This window comes from Vulpes lagopus, chromosome 8, assembly GCF_018345385.1.
Source record: "Vulpes lagopus strain Blue_001 chromosome 8, ASM1834538v1, whole genome shotgun sequence".
Lineage (NCBI taxonomy): Eukaryota > Metazoa > Chordata > Mammalia > Carnivora > Canidae > Vulpes > Vulpes lagopus.
Genome location: NC_054831.1, coordinates 114,482,850 through 114,499,131, shown reverse-complemented (window position 1 = coordinate 114,499,131; position 16,282 = coordinate 114,482,850). Strand labels below are relative to the sequence as shown.

The window sequence follows — 16,282 nt, the reverse complement described above, 5'->3', positions numbered from 1 at the left end:
TTCTCCTTAAAGACAGCCACACAGAGCAATCAGCTAATTGGCGCTCCTTCAAAGAGGTAAAGTATTTTTATTTACTGAGTGTACAACCCCAATCGTTGGCTGCCACCGATCCTGGCAGGTAAGCTATGAATCAAAACTTTCCATCAGCATTTCCCCCACTCCACTCCACCCTCCCTCTCCCACGGTAGGCAGAGGCAGCTGACAGCGCTGAAAACTTCAATTGGGATACAACCGACCCAGGCTTAATTAGTCCATTTTGGGTGCAAAACTACTCTGATTCCCGACTAACGTGCGCACAAAATGCCCTTGCAAGCTGACAGGAAGCTGCAGAAATTGTCAGATTTGCCAATCCAAGTTTTCCCTGGCTACCCACAGTAATGGGGAGCCCACTAACAATTTTCAAGGTATTCTTCTGTTGCAATTACCCTAGGCCCGCAGATAAGAAAGAAGCCCTGATATCCACGGCAAACGTTTTCAAGACATGAGGCTAATATTCTTTGCAAACACTAGTCTATCATAGACAAGGTCCGCGAAAGGTAAATTCACCTTAGCCTTGACAAAAGGGTTAACTGAATGTACACATTCAGTTTAGTTTATTTTTTTTTTAAGATTTTATTTATTTATTCATGAGAAACACAGAGAGGGAAGGGAGGGAGGCAGAGACACAGGCAGGGGGAGAAGCAGGCTCCATGCGGGGAGACGTGGGACTCGATCCCGGGTCTCCAGAATCATGCCCCGGGCCGAAGGCAGGCGCCAAACCGCTGAGCCACCCAGGGATCCCCATTCAGTTTAGTTTAAAAATAGGGGGTGGTGGTGGTGGAGAGGCAGTCAGGAAAGCTAGCCATCTTCTGCTTGCTTACCAACAAAGAGTTTTTGATGACTGTATGTCAAAAGTTGGTGCCACCTACAGCACCCTGCAGGTGCAGGAGCAGGGAGTTAAGAGGTGTTCTGGAGGCGGGGATGGGGGCAGGGTGCGGGGGGTGTAAGGTGGGGGGAGAGGAATGGGAGAGGATTGAGACACTCCATCTCCAGCAGGGGGTCTCTTTGGAACTCAGGGCAAAGGTGTTTTGTGACTTTTCCCTCTGGTACCTAAAAGACCACCTGCCAAAAATATGTGAGTCCGGCCACTCAAAGACAGAGCTGCTGCTCTATAAGCATCTGCAGCAGGGAAGATGTTTTACTTTTCAGAAATAACTGTAAACGCTCTCGGTTTATTTTTTAACTGTTTATTTTTAAACAGTATCTGAACAACAGGTGCTATTCATTTCACAAGCAGAAATGCGAAGAGAGGAGGGAACCGGCCTCAAAACCGCCCTGAAGAATCCTATCCTCCTACCACCACTTCCATCAGCCTTTTTTCCGAGAGCCAGGCAGCCAGCACGCCCCTACCATCAGCCTCAGTGGCAGGTTCCTTTCGTTTACACATCCAAATGAACAGTTAAGAGAAATCAATGCATCTAATTGCCAGACTATTAAATCCTACATCAGGGGAAGAATTCCACAGCCACCAGCTTAAGAGTTGGCTACCGATACAGCAATTATTGCAACTTTCTATTAGACTGAACCGGATCCCCCTTTGGTCTCCAGCTAGCAACACTGTGCTCAAAGATGCTTGTACTCCTGCTTCCTCTCTCTGGTTTCTCCCTCCTCGTCTGCTGACACACCGTAGCACACCACAACAGTGCCAGGGCTGGCCGGTTCTACCGAGTTACTTTACCACTGTAAAGTCACCAGCTTTTTGCACTTTTCGTGATGAATGCACGCTGGGCACCTATGGTTAGATGTTTAGCAGGGTCCTCCTGCCACACAGTTATTTTATCACTAATTAAGTTTTTGCAAGAAAACGGGTCTAAGAATCTAAACAGCAATCACTTAGCCATAAAAGATGTTTTCTAGAGTAAGACAGGCTCTTCCAACTGGCTGGAAGTCGGTGACTTGATAGAGGAGGGAGAGGATTAAAAATTAGGATTAAATGTCACTGCTCAATCCACGTAGGAGTTTCAAGAACCTATAAAGGATCTGTTTTGCCCTTCCTACAAGATCACGTACCTTTAGCCAAACAAATCTCGACAATTTACACTTGTATGTGGTCTCAGCTGAATCAAGAAACCTGTAACCTCAGAACGCCTCTGTTTATTACATCTCAATTATTTCCATGGAAACACAAGCAGTGGCGAACTACTGTTCCCAAGTCCCTAGACCACCAAATTTCTAAGATGGACTTTCTGAGGAGCTGCCGGCTGGCAGGAGAGGAGGACAGAGAAGGGGAGGGGAGCGCAGAGAAGTCACAGGGTGGGGTGGGGGGGGTTAGTTTGGGATGCTGACTGGGGTGGGGGGTGCGTGGACACCGCCTGAGAGCTAATTAATAATAAGAACGGTAATTAACAGGCAGTTGCTAGATGGGAAAAATCAACAGTATTAAAATCATTCAAAAGTTTTAAGCTGAGTCTGGGGGGAAAAAAAGATGTATTAATTTCCGTATACATAAATAAAGAGGCTGTTTCGTGGATCTGAAGAGGCAGCGCGGGTGAAGGGAGACAGGTTACCAAGTCACCTGATATCATCAGCCAAAATAACATCAGTGAGAAGTGATGAGAACAGCCCTGGAGAATGAGGCCAAAATTATCAAAGGAAACAAATCACCTCACAACTGCCACACCACACCACCAGGAGACAGGAAGGGGGGAGAATGGTGTAGGGAGGGAAAATCGGTCAGAAAATGTGACTTTTGTAACATTCATGGGGTTTTGGTGTTATTATCATTATTGTTTTTAATCACAAGGCTTTGGAAAACCAATGAGGCTATTCTGTCCCTGTTCTAGTGCCCTGGCCTGTTCCCTATTTGCTGGGTGGCCTCCCTGGGAGCTGGGTTTTCCAAAGAAGGACAAACAGCCAGAGGGGACAGGTGACCCCCACTCCAGAAGGAAGGTTATGTCGGGGAGTGGAAAATGAGACCCCCCTACCCCCACCCCTCCCCACCCCCACCCCACCACCCCACGCCTGTTTGAGTTTCAAAGTAGCAACACCGGGGCTTTCAAATCACACTTTCAGGGCATCCATTAGAAATTGTTATATTTCTGTCTTTCCTTCCTGCTATGGGCTTTCACATTTCCGAGATCAATTACGAATTACAGTCAAGCGACTCTCACAGCAGAATGCGCGGGCCCGGAGAAGTCCGCAACGCCTCCACGTTAGCCCTGACACACAGCAGTGGAGGCAAAATAAAATAAAACAAAATAAAATGTAAAAGGCACCACCGTTCCTTAAGAAGCACCTTCAAGCATCTTTAAAGGTGAAGACCTTGTCATTCTAAACACCTGGTGTGGAGCTGTCCACGCTCAAGCACACACTTTTGAATATTGTCTGAGAAAGGGGGGAGGCAGTTCTTGAAATGCAATAAATCCATCACCTGCTGAAACTCTTATCTATTCAAATTATCATCTCTCTTAATTCCTCCCTTGATAAGTGGCCGAGTCTCCACCCTATTCACCCCAGTAAACTGAATAAAAGGCAAGATGGTGAGAGCCGAGGGTTGGAGCTGCTTCTGGAAAATGCAAAGAACCACAGGGAGAAACAGAGGACCTCATGCTCCAAGGGCAGAAAGGCGCTGTGTTGGTTGATATTTACAAGACTTCTCAAAATGCCTCCACTGGTCTGGGTCTCACTTTGCTGTCTTTCCCTCACCAATTAGTTTGAGGTGTTGGCTATACATACCCACATATAGATTTAAAGAGAGACACTCACTAAAAATCACGTCAAGGCTCATTTCATGAAAGGCTGAGACCAACTCTTGAGTCTTTCTCAGAGATACACCGAGTGGTTTTAGAATTAGGTCCGAGCAACTCTGAAACACCCACCCATCTGTTCACCGCAAATTGCTCTACCTTTGCTTTCTGCGTCTCGCCTTCTAAAATAAGGAGGTTTGGAGGCAGGGATTGGGGTGACAGGTAGCTAAGCTTTGCAACTTCCTTTATACAAAACCTGCTCCTATACACAGAGTTCACTCAAAATCAACTGCCTGAATTAAATAAAACTGTTTTCCCAGCCACAGATCCCGAGCCTACATTTTCTTCGGGGCCACCTTAAGTGGCTCTTGAAAGAGCGAGCAGTGAGCCAGGGAAAAGAGAAAAGAAATCAAATATTATCTCAAGCCACAGAGCCCCTTCTATTCAGCAAAAGGACAAACATCTATCTGCCATCTGCCAGTCCCCTGTTTGGGATTCTTCTGGTTTCCTTGCGCCCGGATCAGAACATCCTTGGGATCCCCAATTCTGCGGGGCAGGCCAGGTTATCCCAGACTGGGATGTCTGCCCCGGTGAGGGGAACAAGACCAACTTCTCTCAAGGAAAAAGGACGAAAGGGAGCAGCTGCCTTGCGAGAGTTTGGACGGAGTTGGTCTGCTTCTAAGATGACAGGGACAGTCTCTGCTCAGCCAGGCGCCCTGGAATCTGCTGGGACTTTAGGAGGAAGGCAATGGCGGGTGTCTCGGGACCCTCCTCGCCAGATTCAGTCGCAGACTTTCCAGCCAGGAGCAAGGCTGGCAGGAAGGGAGCGGGGCCCCAGCGCCTTCCCGCGCAGGCCTCCAGGAAATGAACTTTTCAGAGCAGAACTGGGCTCGGGCCAGAGGTCATCAGGGGAGTTGGGAGAGGACAAGAGCCTCGGGACTTTCGGCTCCAGAGACCTAGCAGCTCTCATCCTGCCCCTCCTCTGTCATCTCCCTCGGCCCGACGGCCCGGCCGGGCACCCACCCGCGGCGCTGGAACCGGGACAAAGCAGCAGGCGAGGCCTGAGGAGGCCAGTCTGCGGGGAGAGGGGGGCAGGGGAGGGGCTCCGCCGCCCGCGCGGCCTCTCCCTGGGGCCTCCGCTCTCCAGGGGCCCACTCGAGCCGGGGGCCCTGGATGGAAACAGAAAGCGAAGCGGAGGAGTCGGGGGGCGGGGGGGCGCAGGCTGCCGGTGCAGGCGTCCTCCCCAACGTGCGCGCCCGGGGCCGGCGCAGGGAGCCGGCTGGGGCCGGGGCGCGAGGGCTCGGGCCGGGGCGCGAGGGCTCGGGCCGGGTCCCCGGCGCCCTCCGCCGAGGCGCGCGCGCAGCGGCCGCAGCGCTCCCCCGGGGCCCCGCGTCCTGCCGGCGCTGCGCAGACAATGAGCTCCCGGCGGCGGCTCCCGGCCCGGCTGGCCTCGGCGCAGGAGGCAGGAAGTGCGGGGGCCCGGGCCGGGGACGGGGGGGCGCCCGGGGCGCGCAGGCTCTGCCCGCCGCCTTCGGCTTCGGCGTCCCGGGGCGGCGAGGCCCGCGGCCCGGCGGGGGCGGCCTCGGAGCTGCGGGACCCCGGCGGCCGCCCCCGCCCCTTCCTTCCTCCCGCGCCCGCCCGCCGCCCGCCGCCGCCGAGATTCGCAATCCCCGCCAAGTCGGGCCCGCACCCCTTGATTGGCCACGCGGGCCCGGGGCCCGCACGGCGGCAGCGGCGGGAGCCCCTCGGCGGCGCCCCAGGCCCGGGCCCCCCGCGGGCGGCGGCGCCGAGCCCCGAGCGGGTCCGGGGGGCTCCGCCGCGCCCCCCCCGCCGCCGCCGCCGCCTCGCGCTCCCGCTGCCTCCTCCCCCTCCGCCTCCGCCTCCGCCTCCGCCTCCGCCTCCGCCGCCGCCTCCGCCTCTCGGCTCGCTCGCGCGGGTCCCCGGCCGCCCGCCCGCTCGCCGGTCCCTCCTCCCTCGCTCCCGCCCTCCCCGCCCGCTCCTGCTCGCGCTCCGCCGGGCCTCGCTCGCTCACCTTTCACCGAGCGCGGCTTCGCCTGCTTCCGCCTGGACATGTCCGGGGCTCCCGGCGCGCCGTCGCCCTCCGCGGCCGGCTCCCCCCGCCGCCCCCCGCCGCTCCGGGCTGCCCTTCTCCCCCTTCGCCGCCGCCTGCCTCTCGGAAACTTTTTTTTTTGCAGCCGGGTCGGCGGCTGCGGGGAGCGGATCGTAGGTCCGCGGCGGCCTCCCTGGGGGGGACGGCCCGGGCCGGCCGAGGCCGCTCGGGGGCGGGGGGAGGCCCGGGGGCCGCGCCGGGGCCCTGCCTGTTGCAATGCGGCAGCCGGGGGCTCTCGGTCCCAGCGGCGGTCCCAGCGGCGCGGGGAGTCCGGAGGCCACTCGGCCGAGCCGAGTTATGCAAAAAAAAAAAAAAAAAAAAAAAAAAAAAGCCGCCCCCCTCCTCCTCCCCACCCCCCGCCGGCCCCCGGCCCCTGCGGCCCCCTCCCTCCCTCCCCCACCCCACCGCCACCCTCACCCTCCTCCTCCCTCTCCTCCTCCGCCCCTTGCCGGATTTTTGTGCAAAGTTTGCAGGCGTCCGGCCACGCAGCCCGGTGCGGAGCTCACAATGAACCCATCTGAGGAGGGGGGACGGGGCTGGAGTCGAGGGGGTCTCGGGGGGGGTGGAGACCGGGAGGCGGTCGGGAGCGCGGAAGCTCAGCACCCCCCGGAAAAAAAAAAAAAAAAGCCTTCAAATTACCCCCTGCCGCACAAAAAAATAATAAATATTAATGGCTAAAAAATGCCCAAACGCCTGGTTTGGAGATTATGATGGATGGGGAGGGGTGTCCCTCAACTCAGCCTACTTGGGGGGGGGCTCGAAACGGCCGCAGTGGCTCGGAAGCCGCAGCTCGGGGCCCCTGGCTCACGCCCCCTTCTCTGGCTCTCGGCTCGGTCCGGCGCCGGCCCCCCGGAGGAGGAAGGGGCGCGCGGGGGCGCTCAGGCGGCGGCGGGCAGGCGCGCCCGTGCCCCGGGCATCGCTCAGCCCGTGCGCCGGGCCGCCGCTGCCTGCCCTCGGGCTGCGGTGCTCAGCGCGCGGCGCGCAGCCGATCCCCAGGCCGGTGCCAAGTCGCCGGCCCCGCTAGCTGCCTCCATGGGCCAGGGGCTCGGAGAGGGGGGAGGCGGCGGCCGCGGCGGCGGAGGAGGACGAGCAGGCGGCGGCCGGGCTCCCGTCCTCCCGGGCAGCGGCGGCGGCGGCGGCGGCGGCTGCGCCCCGGCTCCTCCGCGCTCCAGCCGGCGCCGGCCCGCCCGCCAGCCTCCCTTGCGCTCCTGTCTTCTTTGTGGTCGCTGGCTCTCCTCCTCCCGATCCGGCTGCTGGGGCTGCACTGCAGAGACACATAATAAAGCCAGGCTTGGCTGGAAATGTAGCCGGGTCCCAGCAGGAGGATGTGAGGAGCGGAGTCCCGGCGGGGGAGCGCTCTGATCCCGTGGGGCGCCCCGCACTGCTCCGGCTCGGATCAGACGGAGAGAGGGCCAACAGCACCGAGCGATGGACAGCGCTGGAAATACAGCTCCGGCCGCCCGCAAAACCCGGACCGCGGCGGCGGCGGCGGCGGCGGCAGGCACGGCGCGGGCGCGGGCGCGGGCACCGCACCGGCACGCGGGGCCCCGACTTGGGCGCCCGCGGCACCCGGGGCGGGAGGAGGGAACCAGGGCCCACGCGTGCTGCCAAGATGAATTTGCATCGCAAACTGCAAAAAAGAGGGGGGGGCCACTGGGGTGAATTGCCCTAGCACTGCCACTTCCGCAAATTATGCCCCACGCACATGAATTATCTGCGAACTCGGCTTTTCCCTCGTGAACTCTGCCCACCGGTCGGTGTTTGGAGACCATCCCTGCCCCACATCTGCAAACTCTCCCACCACTGAGCTAACTCTTCTCGGCCCCCCACACCTGCATATTTGTACGGACGGTGCGCCTGGGTGCGCATTTCTTAGTCAAGACAATAAAAGGAACATCTTCGCCCCCAAAACGTTGCAGTAGCACTGCCTCCCCCCCCCCCCCCCCGCGCTTGACAAAAGAAACCTGCTCCCGCTTTCCCCCAAAGTTTTGCCCCGGCCACCAGGGGGCGCCTCGCGTCCCTGCGACTCCCGAGCCAACCGAGGCTCGGCCTCAGAGCCCGCCCGGGAAGCGCTCAGACGCAGGGAAAGTCCTGGGCAGGCGACTCCCCGAAACCGACCCTCTGCAGCCTCCCCCTCCCCCACCAGCGGCAGGCGGCCGGGTCCAGGGTGGGGGAGAGGCCCCGACCCCGCCCCCCTCCCGGGCGAGTGGCGCCACCTTGGGCCGGCGCGCCCCAGAGCTGGGAGGGCGCAGCGGGCGCGCGGCGCGGCGCTGGGGGTTATCAATCTCGCGGATCGATAAGTTGCCACTCGGAGAGGGGAGGGCTGTGTCCCCTCGGAGACGAGTTACCCAGGGCAACCTTTCAGGGAAAAACCCGCTGCCCGCCGAGCGCCGCGCGGGGGCTGGCCGGGCAGCGGCGCCCGCCCCAAGCAGGGCGCCTGCGCCCCGCCGCTCCCCAGCCCGCCCGCCGCCCGGCCCGGCCCCGCTCGGCTCGCTGCGCGGACCCACCCGGCCTGCGGGCTGCGACCCCCGGCTGCGCCGACTGCGGAGGTCGAGGCCACCCCGCGCCCCCGCGCCCCCGCGCCCCCGCGCCCCCGCACCCCCGCGGCCGGCGGGCGCGGGCCGGCGGGTGCGGGGAAGGCCTGAGGCTTGCGGGGCGGGGGCCGGGACGCGGGGAGGCCGAGCTGTCGCGCCCTAGGCCGCCTCCGGGGACAGTCGGGGGACCCGCGAAACGCGACGCCGAGGCGGGCACCTCGGCCCCGGGAGGCGGCGGGGATCCCCAGGGAGCCAGGGGCCGGACAGGGGTGTCCCCTAACTGAGACCCAGGCCCCGAGCCCCCGCGCCCACTTGGCGCTGCCCACACCCCACCCCGGGCCGCCGCCCTCCCCAGCGCTGCCGTCCCGGAGGGTGCAACGTCTTGGCCTTCCCGGGGGCGGTGGGGGGCGGTGGGGGCCGCCCCTCGCAGCTCGGGCACGGCCGCGCCGGCGGGGAGGGGGTGCCAAGGGCCAAGGCGAGGGCAGAGGCCGCGAGGCGCCTGGGAAGGAGCCAGGAGGGAGGGGCCGAGCGAGCAGCTCCCCCCCCCCCGCCGGCGCCTGGGATCGAGGCCCGCGGAGAGAGGCTGACAGGCGGCAGATGGCACACGCGGGGGGAGGGGGGCGGCTGGCCCCGGCTCCGGGGTGCCCCCGCCGCGGGCTGCCTCTCCTCGGGGGAGGGGCGAGAACAGCCCCCGGCTCGCCCGCCCTGGCTCTCTGGGGGGCCGAGGCCTCGCGGATCTCGCCCAGCCGGGAGCCGGGAGCCGGGAGCCGGAGAGAAGGGGACGGACAAAAGCGGCGCGGTGGGGAAGGGGGGTGCTGGAGGGGAGGAGGGGTCGGCGGGGGGGGTGGGAGACCCGAGGGGCGCCTTCTCTCCACCCGCCGGGAACGGCGGAAGCCCCCGAGGCCAGAGGTGGGGTAACAGGATGGGGGGCGGGCGGCAGCGGATTCCGAGCTGATCCACCAGGGCCCGGGTCCTGGAGAAGAGCACAAAGTTTTCTGGACCCCTTCCCCGCACGTCGCAGTCGCACACGTTCGCCTCCGGCCCGCCCCCCGCCCCCCTGCCCCCTCCCCCGCAGGACCTGTCCGCTGCCCCCCGCCCCCCAGCTCCGTGGCAGCCAGGGTGCAGTGGGAGCTTGACCTCATCCCTGCCTCAGCCCGGCCCCGCTTTCTCTGAAGCTTGTTTCATTTTTAACTCCTTCCAGAAAAATGCTGTTTTAAGGTAAATTCCAGAGCAGCAAAAAGCCAGGAGCTCCTACCAAAAGGGTCTCAGGGGGCACTGGGTGAGGGCAGGGCAGGCCTTGTTTCTCACCACCCTGGCGACCAGGGACCAGAAAAAGGTCGTTTGCTGGTGGGGTTTCACACCCCCACCTGCCCGACTTCCATCAGTGTGCCCGGGGTCTGGGCCCTTCCTCTGTGAGCAGGGCCTCTCCGGCCTCTTCTTCCTCATCCACAAAGTGGACAGCTGCTCCTGCCCCAAGGAGGGGCCGGGGACATCCTGTGTAAACTGAAAGAAGCCACCATCATAAATGCAACAGAAATTACAAATTGATGTTTTTGAAAACAAATGAGACCTTGCTCACAGAAACAGGCGCCTTAAAAAAAAAAAAAAAAAAAGAAACAGGCACCTTCCTTCCAGGTCATAACTTGGCTGCAGGAGTGGGCACCTCCCACCCAAAGGGCTGTCTCCCCACCTTTTCTGCACACACCTAATGATGCATTCCCAGACCCACAGCAAGAGAGGCTTCCTTTTTGAGTTTCAAAAAGAGGCAGGTTGTCATCCTGTGAATGCAGGGGGGTGCTGTGGCCAACAAAAGGTAAGACAGGGAAGTCAAATAAGGTAGGGCTCCCTTGGTGGCCTCTGAACTAGTATCCCTGAAGGATCTCCAGTTGTTCAAGAGCTGCTTTGCAGTAAATCACCAAATGACCACCTTCTCCCCATCCGCAAGGGCTCACGTGTGCGTGCACACACACACACACACCCTTGCACACATTAACACACACCCTGCAAGTAAACAACAATCACTGGAATATGTACAATATAGAATTTATGATTTTTGTTCACCTTTTAATTACCCGAAGGTCACACTCTCTACTGGGAAAACTTGCATTGGCTATAAGGAAGAGTCCTTTTGGGGAAGGAAGATTAAGCCCCCCCCAGGTCTCCCCCAGGAAACAAGTCCATTCCTTTGTTCATTTGTTTATTCAACATGTGTTTATTGATTGTGTGCCTACTGTGTGCCAAAACCGAAGGGGAGGCAACGATCAGGGACCACAGGCTCTCCCTGCTGAGGCTGGTTCTCTAGTGGGGAGGCTGACTTTTAATAAATGGCCCCATAAATAATTATTTAATTACAGTTTTTGAACAATCCTAAGAAGGAAAAATATAGTGTAAATGAGGCCAGAAAACAGAGGGTCACAGTGGTGGTCTGGCTGAGAGCCTGGAGGAGGAGGAAGGAGGCAGGAAAGAGGGGAGAGAACAGAGTTCCTGGCAGAGTGAACAGTGTGTGTAAAGGGTCTGAGGTGGGAAGCTGAGTGAGTCTGGGGAGAGGCTGTCGCAGGTCCAAGCGAAGAACGAAAGGAGGCAGTAGTCACAGCCGGGCTGATGAGCTCATCTGACCCATCTTCCAACCCAGCAGCCTTCCCCATTGTCTGGCTTCAGAATTTCAGGCAAGGGACTTCCTGGGCCTCCATTTACCCATCTGCAAAAGGGGGATGCAGATAGTGTGGATCTCAAGAGGCTGCCCTGAGGATTTCATATTAGTGAGTACGGCCTGTCAGGCCTAGGGTAAAGCCACAAGCCCTGACAGCCATGTTCCAGCCTCCACTCTCCTTCTTTCCTCTCACCTTCAACACCCCCCAAGGTCAACCACATTTCTAGAGGGAGATGCCTATTGCACAACTGGCATGTTTCCTCCTTGCACTGACAAGTCCCTTCCTCCCCTGGTGTTCCCTTGAGAGATGGACAGACATGCCCCTGCTTTCTAGAAGCTTTCAAGCAGCTTTAGGTCTATTGAGAGGGAATCTGTGTTTGAGTGGATATGATTTTTTTTTCCTTTTTGTCTTCTGCCTTGTGGTTTTATTAGCATGATCCACCTATTCGTGGCATCCAGGTTTCTCTGGGCACTCCTGTCCTGGGGGTACTAAGGTCAAACCATCAGGAGAAGGCCTGGCACCCCTCAATTGCTAACAGGCAGTGGCCTCTACATGGGTGTTTACAACATTGAGGGTCCCTCTTATAGGACTTGTTCTTGAAGCTTCTGAGGCTTCCAAACAGAGTAAGACAAGACAAGTCCCTTTCCCTGCTCAGTTCTCAGCCTGGCTTTTTGGGGCGGGAAGTCCCCACAGATGCCCCTGAAATTCTCCAAAGGTCCCCATTGCCTCCCCCACCCCCTTCCATGACCACGACTCAGAGAGCCCAGACATCTGCCTCCCGGGGGCTTTGGGAGTACAGTGCCAAAAACAATACAACGGGTGTGGGAACCTCCTTGTCTTCAGTTTCTGTTCAGCTGGAAAAGCCATTTCTATTTTATCATCATTATTATAATTATTTAATTCTTCAAGTGTCAGCAGTCTTTGCAGGGAACACCCACAAGGCGGCAAAGAAACCAACTTAGCAGGAGGGTCCCAGTGGACTCACACCCTCAGAAAGCTTGAAACTCTTGGCCTTGGCTCTGAGAATCTCCCCAGACCACCTCTAACTGCCCCGGTGTGTGGCACACACATGCCTGAGGTCACTGGACTCAGGATCACTTGTTGCTTTGTGCTCTCAAAAGACTTCTTTTCCAACACCTGTGATTCTTGAAAAGAAACAACAATTCAGTATATAATGAATGTGATAGGTGCCCAGTTTCGTACGTTTTAACTAGGAGTGGTTGTATCAGGCAGGGCACACTCTGGAACACATCACAAGACCTTTGGCCATCTGTAGGTCAACCAGCAACCAATGTTTTGCTAATTTGCAAACAGGGTATCAAAAAATGTGGCAGATTTAAACAAATGAACTCTTGTTGGTGAAATTAAAGACATTCAAAATGTGCTTTAGCGAAATGATCTAGAGACACTTCCACCTCGCCTAAACAGGGAATGCAGATCCACTGAGCCTGGGGTCACCTGTACCCAGAGGACAGCTGGCTTGATCACTCAGGGGTCCATGTCCAGCCAGAATGGATTCCATGATACCCAGCAGAGGACACAGAATCCTGCCTAGGACTGTGACCAGGGGGCAGGATGGGGGGGGGGGCATCCCAAGCACACCTTTCATGCCAGAAGTGGTTAGATAACCTGAAAGGACAGAATGCTGGGACTTCATTGAGCTGGTTACAGGAACTGTTTTGTCCAAGGTGGTACTGTTTTATTAACCACCGGTGTGTGTGGCAAGATCTGGTCAGGGACTTGCCTTCACTCTCACCTGGTAGAAAAGTTACATGAGAATAGCAGACCCTCTCCCACCTCTTTTGTGGCCACTATTAATTACCAACAAGGACCTAAGAGTGTGCAGGACCAAACTAGCTTAGATCATTTTACACACACACACACACACACACACACACACAAATCTGATATTTGCTTGTTTCCTGTGCATGTATCCTTTCTCCTTCTAACCTCCCCTCCACCCCCCCCACCACCACACACACACACACACACACACACACACACACACACACACACTGTCATGAAAAGAAGCTACTAGGTGCCCAGGACTAAGAGAAATGCCATGGAGATTTCAGAAAAACACTACTATGTGTGGTATCAGTACTTGGCACATATAGCTGGTGACCCCATACCCATGGGCAGGAAGGAGAGACACAGGATAGGCAGGGTTGAGTCTACCCAGCTCCCCCCTGCTAGTGCCCTGCAGATGCTCAGAACTTAGCGATGGTGTTGGGAGAAAGATCACCAATCCGTGTGACAGTAGAGGAGTCGCCTAACACATCTCTGTGCAAACAACCATCTTCACATAAAGGGTTTCTAGTGGACAGCACAGGTGGATTGGTAAAATTCTTTGCCCACCCAACTACAATGGAACATACTTCAAGGAAGACCTGGGGAGTTTGATATGTACCCCCCCAGCACCCCATGGTGCTCGCTTCATGCCCAGTGGTTGTGGCTGGAGAAGCAAGCTGACCAGAGAAGCCAGAGGCAGGCTCTAAGCAGACAGGGCACAGTACCAAGGAAAGGGTTCAGCTTCTAGAGCCAAAAGGGTCTGGCATTCCATCCCAGGACATAGCAACGTCATGAATTAAATGAGGAGAATAATGCCAGTGGCATGGGATGGTAGTGTGCAATAAGATAACGTCACCACTGACCTGCTCCAGGATGTGCAGAGGGCATGAAACGAGCTGGCACCCAGGACCTTGCATATAGTAGCTGGTTGATAAATGTCATGTTTTGACTGTGGTCCTTCTTCAGTGATGGATATGGTGTGTGACCCTGCTGAGGGGTGGACAGACAAGGAGGAGAGCTCATTTGCAATGAATGGAACCAGCAAAGGCCCCAGAAGAGAGCTGGTAAGGCAGTTGCTGGGAGAGGTACCTTCGCAGACAGTTGTCCCTTTCTATCTGTTAGGTCCCTGGATTCATTAACTGGGCCCTTCCATGCTACAAGGGCATAATAAATATTAGCTAATGTTAATATTGATAGGCAAAGCACACACAACAGGCCCTCAAGACGTCTATATTCCCTGAGGTTTACCCCAAGCAAACCCTCCCTTTTCCTCAGTCGCCCCGTTTGTGAAATCTCTCTAGTTCCCAGACCTAGCACCAGGCCAGGATTCAAAGCCAGAGGCAGCAGAGGAAATTCAGGTGAAAGACCCCCAAAGCAGGGTGGTAGGGCTCAGGCTGGGAGCAGAGGGGGGCCGGGCTGGGGCCCCAGTGAGCCCAGCCTGCTGCAGTGTTTCCCAGGGCCTGCTGCTGCCTCCTCTGAGTGCCCCGGCCCCATCCTGGCCACGCACATTGGGACATGCCAGGGCCTGGCTTCCCAGGGGCCAGAGGGAGCTCCCGCAGGGGACTTCAAAAGCCCAAATGCCTTTCAGAAAGGAACTAAAACTTTCTGCCTAACCAAAGCCTCCACAGGAGAAGAACAGCCTAGCCCTTTTCTTTTTAAGTCTCTTTATTTTCCAGCCGGCTGGCCTGGTCATTCTCTTTTTTTCCTATTATAAACGGTCCCAGCTGCAGCACACAGGGAAAAAAACCATCTCCCAGGCCTGGGCAGGGGCCGCTTGCAGCCAAAGCCGCCTGGCTGGCCTCCTGCGGGAGACAAAGGCGGCTCCAGCCTCCGGCACCCACTGGGAGAGGCCCTGGAGCCCCCACCCAGAGCCAAGGCCACAGCAGGAGCTAGGGGAAATTCAGGAAGTTTCTGCCAGCACTCCAAACCTTCTCCCGCCCCTGGGAGCAGAGCCACCATCCGGCTAAGCCAAGGACTCCTGAAGAGCCTGTTTGCCAAGGGCAGAAAATGAAAGATCAGCAACCCCCCACCCCCACCTCCGCTCCCATAAAGGCCACAGGATTCAGAGCTTTAGAGATGATCTAATCCAAACACACACCTCCAAAGATGGGAGCACCTTTCTGATATCTAAGGGGGAACGACTTGCCCAAGGTCACATTGCCAACTACTGGCAGAGCTGACCCTTGAAGCCACAGCCCCCAGTTGCCATACCAGGTGGCAGAGAAGTGTTAGGGGAGAAGATGAGAGACCCAAATATCCTGAGGTTACCGGGTGGGGTGAGGATGTCATTTCTTTTAGTGATAGGTAAAACTGATACGGGACAACCCGAAAGAGGACAGCCAGCTTTGTATTCTCGGCTCCCCTGCCTTCCAGCAAGTTACCTCCTTTCTCTGTGCCTCTTCTGTTTCCCCATCTGTGAAAACAAGGATATGCTGGTTCCTACCTTACAGAGCTATCGTGAGGCCTGAACAAGACAGTACATAAAGCAGTTAGGATAATGCTCAGAAAAGGTACCTCTTGGGGTGCCTGGGTGGCTCAGTTGGTTAGGCGTCTGCCTTGGGCTCCAGTCATGATCTGGGGGTCCTGGCCCCCAGCCCCAGGTGCAGCTCTCTGATCAGCCTGAGTCCACTTGTTCCTCTCCCTCTGCCCATACCCCACCCCATGCACTACCACCCCCACCACCCCTGCTTATGCTCTGTCTCAAATAAATAAATAAAATGTAAAAAAAAAAAAAAAGTTACCTCTTACTATCTGTAAATGTAAGGATTTGTTTTCTTCACCCAGCAAATGTTTATTTGCAACCTCTGGGGTCTTCTCTGTGACAGGAACGGGGCCAGATGCTGGGGATCCAGCTGGGCAAGGCAGAAAGGTCCTGGGCCTGCTGGAACATCCCGTGGAGGGGGACAGGGGGTCTGAGGGATGCGGGTCGTCTAGCCCAGGGCCTGACTCATGGCACTCCAGGTCCTCGGGTCCGGTAGGAATCTAGCGGGACTCACAACCTCCCTCGGCCGTCTCCAAAGCAAAGCTGACCCGGCGGATGACGCCAGGATCCTGGAGAGGCTCCAAGGAGAACACCCTTGCAAAGAGGTGGGAAGCTACCACGCCGCTGCTCTGTGTGCCTTTCTTTGTGTTTTAAATCCTGGCAACCAGCTTAAGTATTTTTAATTATGTTTTTAAGTAGGATTGGGTCCCGGGCGGACGGTTTGCGACCCCCCACCCACCCCCCGCAGGTCTGCTTCATTATCTGAAGAGCCCGGGTCCCCTTCCCCTCCCCTCCCCCGCCCCTGGCACCAGGGAGGCCGGGTGCTGGGGCCGCCCCAGGAGCGGGCCGGGCGGTCAGCGCAGCGTGCACCCCGCCCCGGCAGCTCCCCGCGCTGGGGGCGGAGCGGCCCGGGTGTGCCGCGAGCTCGGGTGGGGGCGCGGCGGTCGGGGTGCCGCAGGGTGCTCCACGCGGCGCCCACCCCCGCCCCG

General features: G+C 57.9%; 1 protein-coding gene across 5 annotated transcripts in view; it reads right to left on the bottom strand.

Annotated features, from left to right (window-relative positions):
* ZNF423 (zinc finger protein 423) overlaps positions 1-15,971 on the bottom strand; it is a 344,771-nt gene extending 328,800 nt beyond the window's left edge. Inside the window, exons 1-3 of one of the 5 annotated variants that reach the window (XM_041766234.1) lie at positions 15,553-15,971; positions 15,193-15,224; positions 13,675-13,801 (exon numbers count right to left, since the gene is read on the bottom strand). In XM_041766234.1, the coding sequence (XP_041622168.1) occupies positions 13,675-13,753 (79 nt within the window). In that variant the 5' untranslated portion in view covers positions 13,754-13,801; positions 15,193-15,224; positions 15,553-15,971. Of the gene's footprint in view, positions 1-4,748; positions 5,539-5,757; positions 5,868-13,674; positions 13,802-15,192; positions 15,225-15,552 lie in introns of those variants that run through there. The other 4 variants (XM_041766233.1, XM_041766235.1, XM_041766236.1 and 1 more) reach the window with 4 other exon arrangements.
* Between the last annotated feature and the right edge of the window lie 311 nt (positions 15,972-16,282).